This window comes from Lynx canadensis, chromosome C2 (genome assembly GCF_007474595.2).
Source record: "Lynx canadensis isolate LIC74 chromosome C2, mLynCan4.pri.v2, whole genome shotgun sequence".
Classification (NCBI taxonomy): Eukaryota; Metazoa; Chordata; class Mammalia; order Carnivora; family Felidae; genus Lynx; species Lynx canadensis.
This window is the reverse complement of record NC_044311.2, coordinates 157,672,831-157,685,017: the sequence shown is the minus strand read 5'-3', so window position 1 is coordinate 157,685,017 and position 12,187 is coordinate 157,672,831. Positions and strand designations below refer to the sequence as shown.

General features: G+C 60.3%; 1 protein-coding gene across 1 annotated transcript in view; it reads right to left on the bottom strand.

The window, feature by feature from the left end:
• The window catches only part of COL18A1 (collagen type XVIII alpha 1 chain), a 50,487-nt gene that overhangs the window by 31,173 nt on the left and 7,127 nt on the right, over window positions 1-12,187 (bottom strand). Inside the window, exon 2 of the mRNA XM_032594799.1 lies at window positions 6,039-6,583. Within this exon, the coding sequence (XP_032450690.1) occupies window positions 6,039-6,583 (545 nt within the window). The remainder of the gene's footprint in view (window positions 1-6,038; window positions 6,584-12,187) is intronic.

Below are 12,187 nucleotides of genomic sequence, written 5' to 3'. Positions count from 1 at the left end.
GCTTCTCCGTAAAGGGCCAGCTGGGGAGTCTGTGCTGCCTGGTGCGCGCCCGCTCGGCATCGGCCACAGGCAGCGCGTGAAGGGCCGAGCGCGGCTGTCCCGAGCGTTACCGACACCGAAATGTCATCGTGTCATTTCCACGTCGCAAGTCTCCTTCCGATTCGCCCATTTCAGCGTGTCAAACAAAGCCTTTCTCACCTGCACAGAACAGGCGATGCCAGACGGGTCCACAGGCCACGTGCTGACTCACCTCGGTTGTTCTGTTTATTCCTCCAAATGACCTTCAGACGCCATCACGTGACCCTCGATCCCCTGACCTTCGTGCTCCACACCAGCAAGGAGCACGTGACAGCAAACCAACAACACCCCAGCGGGTCCCCAGATGAGCCCTGCTTGAGGGCTCCACTTGCTTTCCAAGGCCGCCTCCTCCAGGAAGCACTCTTGGATCTCTACCCAGGGCAGTGAGCACCTCAGGGGCCACTTGTGCCAGACTCCGTACTCCCGGCTCCACTCCCCAACTGCTGACAGTGAGGCCTGTGGGGCCGTGTCCCATCTCCGTGTGTGGCTATGTGTGCGTGCCCGTGTGTGTGCATGTACGTGCTGTGTGGGTACGTGCTTACACGCACGTGTGTGCACCTGCCCCTGTGCTTACGTACACGTGCCCTTGCACACACGTGCTCATTCAGGCACGCGCACCTGCTCCTGGGAGGCCAGTGAGGGCGGTCGGGCCCAGGCGGGACTTGGGTGGAGGGAGACCCTCGGCTCCAGTTACCGCGAGGTCCTCGTTTTCCCAACGTGCAGGGGAAGGAGGCGGCTGAGGAGGCGGGCGGGGAGCAGTCGGGGCGCGGGCGGGTGATCTGTGCTCTGTGCACACACGCGGTGTCCTCCTTTGCAGGTATGCACGAAAGAGCCGCCATCAGGGGCAGCTGGTACGACTCAGGGCCACCAGAGCGGCCACCGGCTCACAAGCTGACGTGGGGTGCGCCAAGTGGCAGAGGGTCACTTCCTGCAGCTGGGCTGACTTCGGAAGGCGGTGAAAACGTGGCCGTGGGCAGGACCACGCACCTCATCCTCACTGTTCTCCCACCAGCCACAGCGTGTTCTGGAAGACCAGAGGCAGGAGCTGCCCGTGGCTCCGCGGTCAAAGCCCAGAAGGAAGCCGCCCTGGTTCTCAGTTGGACTCAGGATGGTCATCAGTTCCAGAAGGTTCTTCCGGGCACCCGGGTGAGGACCAGCACGTGCCAAGTGATGTCCAGGCCTCGTGGCGCTCCGAGGCAAGCTGACAGACGGTGGCCGGACCCTGGGGCTGAGGGAGCCGGGGGCAGGGTTGCTGTCCACGGGCCTGTCCCCAGGCTGCTAGGTGGCCTCACTGGGGGAGGGTGGTGGTGGCATCCTTCCGGAAGCGTGGAGCTGAGAACTCCATCTCTTTAAGGAAGAAGGTGACCCGGCACAGAGAGCACGGTCTCAGGGGCCAGAGATGTTTCAACCACACCAACAGTGGCCTGTGTCTAACCCCGAGCCCAGCAGGCCACCCCCACCGCAGCCACTGCTGCCCCTTCAGACCCGGAGTCACCCTCGCCGGTCCCTGCCTCCTCCTGCCGCCGTCCCCCAGGCGCAATGCCGCCCTGCAGCGTCCCGGCAAAGCGCAAGGTCAGAGTGGGGCCCAGCCTTCCTCACAGTGGTCACCGGGGAACTCACTGCAGAGCCATCAGCGGGACTCAGGGACGGCCTGCCCGACCGCGTGGCACAACTATTGAGAGCTCCTCCCTGTGGACCGTGGCGGGGGGAGGACGGGCAGCACAGGGACTGGCCGCAGGCAGGTCCCCGGAGCTGGGCCCGGGGCGAGAGGAAGTCCGCGCCCGGGTGCAGGGAGTCAGCTATGGACAGTGCTTGGTATATCTGAGGGACAAGTGTCCCTCCCTTCAAATTCTTGGACGGTCCAACCACCACGGAGGGTGAGGGAGAGGTGTGTGAGCGTGTGTGAGAGCTTTGTGTGGATGGGTTATGCGTGAGCACCTGCGTGCGTGTGAACGTACACATGTGTGTGTGTGAGCAGATGTGTGCGTGCAGTGACAGCACGTGAGAGAGCGTGTGCCAATGTGAGGCGTGTGCGCAAGGGTGTGAGAGCAGGCGTGTGCCCGTGTGCATGAACGTGTGCACATATGTGTGCACGCAGTGAGAGCATCGTACGAGAGCGCGCGTGTGCATGTAAACACGTGTGCGGGTGTGGTGAGAGAGGGGTGTGCACGTGAGCACAAGTGTGCAGACCAGGAGCAGGGAGCGTTGCAGCGAGGCCCCTGTCCATCCACACACACAGGTGCCCTCCACCAGCCAGGTTCCTGGGGGCACCATCGCCCACGGGAAATCTGGGCCGTCCTGTAAAAATGCAGGGGTCAGGTCGGAGGTCAGCACTGGCATCGTGCTGGGGACGCAAGTTCTCGACCTCAGTCCTGTTGAAGGAGGGACAGGGTCGCCCAGGTGACCGAGTTTGAAGACGCAAGGACAGCACAGGGCGGGTGTTAAATTCTAGAAGGTCGAGCTCTCCACGGGGCAGCAGGGTGCCCTGGGGGTGGCGGCCATGAGGGGAGGGACGGGCGCTCCCGGCAGGTGGGGTCAGGGGGCCGGACCTCCGCCGCGGCCGTCCCCACAGACCCGTCCCTCGAGGCTCCGAGCTGCCAGCAGCTGAGGCTGTTCGCCGGGCTGCCCGCAGGGGACGCGGCAGGGAGGGCAGTGCTTCCCCGGGGACACGTTTAGTGGGGAAGACGTCAGTGGTGCAAAAGCCACAGGCACACTGCAAACATCGGACGGGCTGGGAAGCAGACGTGGAATCTGGAGACGTCGCACTTTGTTAACCGTCTGGAACGTGTCCCGTCGCTGCCACGCTGCCGGCCGCGCGGCCGAGTCGCACAACGAGAACCCCGTGCTGCGCGGGCTTGTCACTGAGGTCACTGGCCGCGGGCCGCCTCCCTGGGCCCCCCGGATTCTCGGAGGTGGCCTTGACCCGGCCTCGGGGCCCCGCCGGGAAGCGCTGCATCCTGGTCGCGGGCGGGGGGCTGAGTGAGCCCGTGGGGGGGGAGGTGGCTGGTGGCGCTCCGGGCCGGACTCCCCCGCCCTGTCACCCGCGCCGGCTGCGCTGTGGCTGCCCCGCTTCCTCGGGCCCCGGCCCCGGTGGCTCCTGACCGCCTGCCTGCGTCACCCTGGCCGCCAGCACGACACCATCTGCCTCCTCTTGGTTCCTTCTCGTGGGGTCGCGTCCGGGCAAGCGCTTCCGTCACAGGCCGCTCCTCTCTCTCCCCCAGTCGTGGCAGGAAATGGCAGGGATGCGGCGGCATCACGTCGAGGCCCTCCTACTGCGCGTCACGTCAGGTGAGCACGGTGCGTGTCGTAGGAGGGGTGTCGGGCGGGGGATGGCAGTGACCGGGGCGCCCGGCTCTCCCTCGCTCAGGAGGCGCGGGTCTGGGTGCTGGGCTTGGGGGCCACAGGCCCCTGACGACACTTTCCCGGCCATCCCGGGCGTCAAGCCTGCCGTGGCTGCGGGGCACCCTCCTGGCTTCAGTGGACGGGGCGCTTATTTCTGTGTAACGAGGCCCACAAGGCCGCGTGCGGGGGGAAGTCCCCGTCGAACAAGGTAGGTGAGCGCTCAGCATGAGGTGCGGCGGCTGGAGCACAGCCTCCGGGAAGGCAGGGCCGCGTCCGCTCCAGGGGTGCGGCGGGGGCACCCGCAGAAGCCCCCCGGCGGCCAGGGAGGAGCTGCACAGAGCGGGAGAAGGGGGAGCGAGTCGAGGCAGACGCGGCCGCAGAGCTTTAGAAACGGTTAAAAAAATTAAAAGGCACACAACCGCCGAAAGGGTTGGCGATAAGGCAAGCGCTGTCCGAACCGCACGGAAGGCAGGACTTCCCAGGAGACGCTTACTACCAAAAGTGACTCAAGAAGAAGAATAAGCCCGAAGAGACCAGTTTTTCTGACCAGAGGCAAACAATCAAGGTTCTGTCCGGACCCGCCTGGACCGCCTGGGAGGGGCCGGAGGAGACGCCGCCCAGCTTCCTCCCGGCGCCCTAAGCCCCGAGCTCGCTTCTGCCAAATCTTATAAATCACGTGACGTGAGTGATTCTTCTCCAGGAACCTCAATTCAGAAAGTCTGCAAAACCCGCTGCTAAACCGATTTGTCTCCTGTTCTACAAGCTTCTCTCGGCCAGCTGGAATCCGTTCAAACACCCACACAGAAAATTCCTGAAGCCTCTAGTCCGTGGGGACATAAGGAGACTTGGCTCAGGTGCATGTGACACAAGCGAAGTCAGCTGGAAGTCAAGCAGCCACCCGGGGCAAGCAGGCCACAGCCCAGCGCCGACGGAGGAGCCTACACCCCGCTCCAGGAGTCCTGTCTTCCTAACCTTCAGAGACTTGGCCGCGATATTACACGCCATGGGCATCTTCTCCCGCCATGGGTATCTTCCACGTAAACACTTTAAGTATCTCAACGGTTTGAACAAAAAAGTGACATGGTGAAAACGCAAATGACAAACTGAGAGCTAAAATTTTAAGTGCACAAAACCAAGGACCATTTTCTTTCACATATAAAGAGTTTGTAAAAGTCAGTAAGAAATTATTGAACCCCCAAGACCAAAGTGCAAAGAACATAAATGGGCCAGTCACAAAAGAAGAAATGCAAATAGCCAAAAACCATGTAAAAAAAAAAAAAAATCCAAGTCTGTCTACACTAGCAACCGAGAAATGCAAGTTAAAACACCCAGACACCATCTGCCTATTTCAAGTGGCGAATGTGTTTTGCACACGTGACACGCAGTCCCGACGAGGCACAGGGAGGAGGCGCCCGGCGTCCTCACCCACGACTGTGGTGACCCGGGCAACCCTGTCCCCACCCGCACACAGGCAGCCTTTCTGCTGAAGTGTCAGAGACGTGGGGACACACGGGACGCTTTTTTGTCCTCAGCTTCCCGGGAAGTCACACAACAAACAGCCAGTGGACACAGCCCCCGCCTCGACGGACGGCTCTCTCTGACTTCTTTGCAGTTAATCACGTTTGAGGATCAAAGCGAAAACACAAAGAGGCCCAGTTTCGTATCAAAGTCCTGCTGGCTCCCAGACCCCAAGGGTTAAAGTTCCTACCAGAGGCGAAAGGTCAGCTTTCAGCACCCAAGTCACCAGGACTTAGAACAACTTTCATGAAGCAGCCTTTCTCTAGGCAATAATTAACTTTCTGTCCCCCGGGGACACGGCCCCTTTCAGCACACACAGGGGCCCCTGTCTGGACCGCTGAGCGGGGACGCTCTAGCCGCCGGCTGGCTCCAGTGTCAGGGTTTGGGGGTCTGTGGGTCAGTGCCCGTGGAGGGTGTCCACGCGATGTTCACCGGAGGCAGGGAGTCCGGCTCAAGTTTCCAACAAACGTGGGCGCTGAGGGCCCGGGAGAAAGACCCCCTCCAGGCTCTGGGACCCGCCTGCCCCCAGAATGAAAGGCCGAGGCCAGGCCTAGGGGTGGGGGCTTCCCCGAGGACATGGTGGGACCGCGACGAGCCAGCTGCCTGGCGAAATTCTGCCCTCGCTGCTCGGAAGCTGCGCTCAGGGCCTGCTGAGCAGTTTGGTGAAAATAAGGTCATCGGCACGTTGATGGGGCGGGTGAGTGCGCCCTCCAGGGTGCAGCCCGCCCCCACAACAGCCCACGCTCAGGGCCACACCACGTGCACAGCTCACGTAGCTGGGCCGGGACGCTGACTCCCGTCCGCCCCGTGGGGCAGGGGGGCCCGGACCCCGGGGTCACCGCGGGCACCACGCACAACGGAGGGGCTCTCGTGTGCCGCAGATGGGGTCCAGTTGGGAAGGGGACGGTGCCGGGGGGCCTCCGAGACTTCCACCACATCCCCAACCGGGGCCCGCACTCAAGCGGCCGGCGGCCCCGCCCCGCGGGCGGTCCTCTCCCTGGCGCTGCTGCACAAGGCAGGAGGCAGACCGTCCCTTGTCCCCGGGGGCCAGACCCCCACACCAGGGCCGGTCCCCACACCAGCGGTGGCTGTCAGCTTACCTGGAACTTGCTGGGGTCTGCTCCCCCAGCCTGGGCCACGAAGAGGCCGGCGCCGGGCTCCAGCTCCAGGGCCCGCGGGGAGCGCACCAAGGGCACCCTCTGGAACAGCTCGCAGTCCACGAACAGCGCCACGGTCGCGCCGTCCACGCTGAGCGCGAAGCGCGTCCACTGGCCGGTGAAGGCGGGCAGGCGGAAGCTGGCGGCCGTGCGGGTGCGGGTGGCACCGGGCTCGGTGTACAGGAGCTGGATGTGCTGCTGCCCGTCACGCACGGCCGACAGCTTCACGCCCACGGAGACCACCGCCTGGGCCGCGTCCGTGATGGCGAACAGCACCCCCGCGCCCTCGGTGGCGGGCCGGACGTGGAAGAGCAGTGAGAAGTCGCGGAAGAACGGGCTGGGGAAGTGGTACCGGGCCACCTGGCCGCTGTTGGCATCCGGGCCGAAGACGAAGGCCGGCCCGACGTCAGGGTCGTCCACCTGGGCGACCTGCTGGGGCGGCGGCTCTCCGAGCAGCTGCAGCAGCCCCACCTCCGTGCCCGGGCTCTCTGCAAAGAGGAGGGAGACCCCGGTGAGGCCGCGCGTGGGAGGGACCGAGCGGGCAGGGTGCCAGGGGGACACTGAGTCACGAGGGGCTCCCCACCCGCCCGGCACCTGCCCCGCTTCTCCGGGCACCCTCCCGGGGCCGGGGCTTGTGGCTCACAGGCCCAAGGGGGACGCCACAGGAACCGCCCCAACCAGGGGGGCAAGGATGCGGTGGGGCGGCCCGCTGAGGGTGCCGGGGGCTGCGCCCCATCCGTGCCCCATGCTCGGGCCCCACTCCACCTCCACGACCCCCATGCCCACCCTCGGACAGTGGGAACAATACTCCGGCACCAGTCGAGGCACCTGCCCGGGGTGCTGACTGCATCACAGAGGAGAGAAAGCTGAACGCCAAGCAGCTCCCTGTGGTTTTACTACGTTACGGACCGGCCTGGAAACTAATCGAAGCCCTGGGGGTAGAAAATCAGAACGGGAGGCTGGGCTGTCTCTTGGAGGATCTGTCCTGGCTTGAAACGGTCCTGTGTCCTGCGCCTGCTCGTGGGCGAATCCCACTCAAGCGCCCCAGGCTTGTCGGGGGCTTCCCTCCCCTCCCACGGTGTCCACGCCGCGGTGCCACAGCCACCCTGACCTGGAGAGGGGCCACGTAGTGGATGAGCCACTGGGGAGAACCGTGGTCGCCTTCGCCAACGGATGCTCACACTGGACGGCCCTCCCTCCTGCTCGAGCGCCCTCTTCCTCGGTGTCCTAGAGCACGTGAGCTCTGGTCTAGGCTGGGGACACGGCCATGGAGCCCGGTGTTCTCCCTCATTTCTCATCCTTCCAGGTAGGACCAGCGACTGCTGTCGGGGCGGGGGAGGGACACAGGCCCTGCTCTCCACGACCTGGTCCTGGGCCCCGGCAGGGCCTGACTTGGCCATGCACCTGTACCTGCCTGAGCCTGCAGGTGTAACACTGAGGAGAACGCCTCCAAGGCACGCAAGCCTGACGACCTCAGACCAGGAGTGCCACCTCTCTGTCCAGGGAGCCCGGTCACTGCCGGACACAGGAGGGGGCACACACCCGTTCAAGGAGACACCTATACGTTGGTGGCTTCCTGCATGCACACCCACTTTACCAGGTGGAGCCCAGTCCCCCGTGGTTGGAGCCACAGTCCAGCCAAGGGCCCCGACCCAAAGCCTTTTCTCTCAAGACCCCCACCTACTGTCCGGGTGTGGTCGACCTCCGAGGTGTGACTCACACGGGGGGAGACGCTCTTCCGGGAAGGGGCTGCCGACGCGCCGATGTCCCGAGGACCGTGGCGAGCGAGCCTGTGACCGTGCGCACGAATATGTGTGCGTCTGTTTGTGTGTGACCGGGACCTGGGGTCTGTCCCCGAGCCGCAGGGCCAGGCTGATCTGGGACTTCCCAGTCAGAGCAGGGGGAAGAAATACTGAACCCCAACTTCCTAAGGCAAGTTCTGTCTTTCAAAGAGCTCTTTGAGAACAAAGAACGAAAACAGAAGAGAGGCAGACACCACCCACATGAGGACACGCACTTTGGATTCCTGCCAGGCCTGGCGCTCCCGGGCAGGGGTGGGCCTCTCCACTCTGCACGGGCCTGACGTCGCGCCCGGTAGGCAGCACCACCAGCCAGCCGGGGCTCCCCCGAGGCTCACAGGCAAGACCCTCAGGCCGATGGGAAGTGGGGGGCGGGGGGGCCCTCCGGGAAGACGCCGGGCTCTGGGAGGACGGCGGTCCCTTGACGCTCAAAGACAGACACTGCTGGCCACCAAGATGGTGGCTGCTGTGATCGTCCCTTCACGTCAGAAGTCCCCGGGGCCTGAGGGCGCACTCAGGGAGATGTTCTGAGATGAAGAAAACAGGACTCTCAGCGGCCTGTGTGCTAATGGCCCTGCCGTCCTGACTCGGCTGTCCTCGGAGTTACACGTGGATATGCCCACCACTGCCCTTCCTCCCGGGCGGCTAGAAGCTCTCCAAATTAGTTCAGAAGGCAAGATGCACCAGCCGCTGTCGTCCTGGGCTGAAAGACAGCAGCCTGCTACAGGGGCAGCCCCGTGGAGACCAGCGACTCACAGACGGCTCCTTCTTTCTCTCCGCGAAATGCCTCATGGTTCCCATCAGGAGCAAGCCTCTGAAGGCCACGGCCCTAAAATCACTGGAACTAATGAGTGGAACTAATCAGTGATTATAGCAAGGTGATGAGATACAAGATTAATGTACAAAATTCACTTTCCTCTATACCAGTAATGAGCAAGCAGAATTTGCAAAACATAACACCGTTCCCATTAGCATTCCCGCAAATTAGTTACTTAGGTGTAAATATAACAAATATACGTACAACATCTACATGAGGGAAACTATAAGACTCTGCTGAACTAAATCAAAGACCTAAATAAACGCAGAGATATTCCATGTTCATGGATAGGAAGACTCAATACTGTGAAGATGTCAGTTCTTCCCAACTTGGTGTGTCTGTAGATTGAATGTGATCCCCATCAAAACCCCAGCAAGTCATTTTGTGGCTATTGAGAAACCGATTCTAAAGTTTATAGACAGACAAGACACCCAGAATAGCCAACACAATGTTGAAAAAGAACAAAGTTGGAGGACCGACACTACTGACTTCAGGACTCGCTGTAAAGCTACAGTGATCAAGACAGTGTGGTGGTGGAGAAAGGACACACAAATCGGTCCATGGGACAGAACGGAGAACCCAGAAGGAGAGTCACACGGAGACAGCCGACGGATCCCTGACAAAGGAGCAAAGGCAATCAAGGGGGCAAAGAGTCTCTTCCACGAGGGGCGCTCGAAGGGGAATCTGGACGCAGACCTTACACTCTTCACAACAGTTCACTCACAACGGATCGCAGACCCAAACGTAGAATGCAAAACTACCGAATGCCTGGAAGATGATACAGGAGAAATCCTTGGGGACCTTGGACAGGGGGACGACGTTTTAGATACAACACCAAAGGTACAACCTAACTGATAAGCTGGACTGCGTCAAAATGTAAAATCTCTGTTCTGCGAAAGACACTGGTAAGAGATGAGCAGACAAGCCAGGGACTGGGAGAAATACTTGCAACACGTATATCTGATAAAAGAAGATATATCCAAAATACACAAACACTTAAAACTCAGCAATAAGAAAACAGACAACCCGATTAAAAAGTAGGCCAAAGACCCAAAGAGACACCTCACCAGAGAAGACATACAGACGTCACATGTCATCAGGGACATGAAAATGAGGAGGGCACCTGTTGGGATGAGCACTGGGTGTTGTATGGAAACCAATTTGACAATAAATTTCACATTAAAAAAAAAAAGAAAGAAAATGAAAACAACAACGACATCACCGTGCACCCGTGAGAACGGCCACAACCCGGAACACTGACAACACGGATCGCTGGCGGGGACGCGGAGCGGAAGGAACGCTCCCTCACTGCTGGCGGGAAAGCAGAGAGGGGCAGCCGCCGCGGAGGAAGGTTTGCCGGTTTCTTACAAAACCGAACACGCTCTGACCATACGACCCAGCGGTCGTGCTCCTTGAGGTCTACCCAGAGGAGGTGAACGTTCACGTCCACACGACAACCCGCAGGCGGATGTTTCCGGCAGCTTTATTCATAACTGCCAGACCTTGGAAGCCACCAAGGTGCCCTTCGGGAGGTGATGGGCAAACACACGGGTGCGTCCAGACGACGGGATGGTATTCGGCGCTAAGAAGGAGCGGGCCGTCACGCCACGAAGACACGGAGGGTCCGCGGGTGCATCTCACTAAGTGACAGCAGCCAATCTGAAAAGGCTGCATCCTGTACGATTCTACATGTGCGACGTTCTGGAAAAGGCGGGACCATGGAGGCAACAGCAAGGTCAGGGGTTGCCAGAGGTAGTGGGGGTGGTGTGGATAAATGGACAGAATGCGGAGGCTTTTAGGGCAGTGAAAACACTCCCTCCTCATTACAACGCCGTGACGGTGGACAGCTGTCATTACACATTTGTCCAAACCCACACAACACACACCACTAAGAGCGAGTCCAGTGGAAACTATGAACTCTGGGTGATGAGGTGTCAGTGCAGGTTCACAGACAGTAACACACACACAGCTCAGGTGCAGGCTGTTGACAGCGGGGGAGGCTGTGCGTGTGTGGGGGTGGGGGCAAGTGGGACACTTTTTGACAATCCACTGAGATGAGACGAGCCAGTTATCAGCCACATACACCCAACAACGGTGGAGAAGGTCCCTGAGACACTGTCTCATCCTACTTTCTTGTTAGACTAGAACATAAGGACCTGAGTGAGACCCATGTGCAGAGGCTCCCTGAACCTAGTGAAGTGTTTAAAGAAAGCTCCGGACCTGTCATGTTGTTACATACAGTCGCAACCACAAAGGAAAAAACGTCTGGGGTGAGTGCGGAACGTAAGGTCAACGTCAAAGAGGAAAATACACTGAGAACAAACATTTCAGGAAACATCAAAGGCTGTAAAGGTGGACTGGAGACTAATGAACACCCTGGGAAGTGGAGACGTGCTCTCACCCCGTGGGCTCCACCTTTAACAACCACACTTGTCTGCACGTTGTGCACACACTGTGGCCCCAAGATGTCCATTCCGCAGTGTCTGGAACCTGTGCATGGTCCTTTGCAGGCGTGATTAATGTTTCGGCCCCAGATGGGGAGATTGACCAGATCTAATGACATACATCCTTAAAAGCATGTGTGTCTCCCAGCCAGGGGCACTTGGGCAGCCCCCAGAAACTGGAAAAGGCAGGGGATGGACTCTTCCCTGCAGTCCCCAAAAGGAACACGGGACAGACACCTTGATTTTAGCCCAGTGAGACGGATTTCGGAATTCTGCCCTCCAGAACCGTCAGGTTGCACATTTGTATTGTTTTAAGCCGCTAAGGGCGATTATTGTTACAGCAGCCACAGGATGCACGCACATACGCAAATCCACGGAGGGAACGGGAAACCAGCAGCGAGGGGGCTCGGGAGCTGGCTTCAGCTCTCTCTTGTGTGACTCCCATCTCGATGCCAGTGTAGCTCATGAGCTAGTTCTGGGATAAAAATGTAACCCAGGAGAGAGGCAGCAGAGGACAAGATGATGGGGCAGAGTGGTCCTAAGGGATGAGAATGGCAGGCAGAGACGGTCCCCCAGGGCCAGAACTTGCGGGCTTAGGAGAAGGAAGGCTCGCTCTAAGCCCCAGCTGCTCTGCACCCTCTCTCCTCCTCGGAACTGAGGCCCACAGACCTCCGTGTAAGGAGCCCTGTCAGGAGGCGGGCGTCCCTGAACAGTTCTATGTACTTCAAACACGTGCCGAGGCTCCCGGAACACTGGATGTGCTGCTTGGAGTGGACAAGGCAGCACCCACAGCCACTCTTGCCGGTCACAAGGTCAGCCTCTCTGGGCGCACGGCCCCAGTACAGGAAGGGGCTGCTGAGCCTCCTGCGTACTCCAAGAATCAGGAGATCAGAAAGAGAACACAGAGGGAAACCAGCATGGCGGGGGGGGAGAGGCTGGGCCCACATACCAGGAAGAGAAATGATCCCAAACAAGATGCTACGTTGGAATCACTGACACACAAAACTCAACCGTGTGAAGCTGAGCATCTGC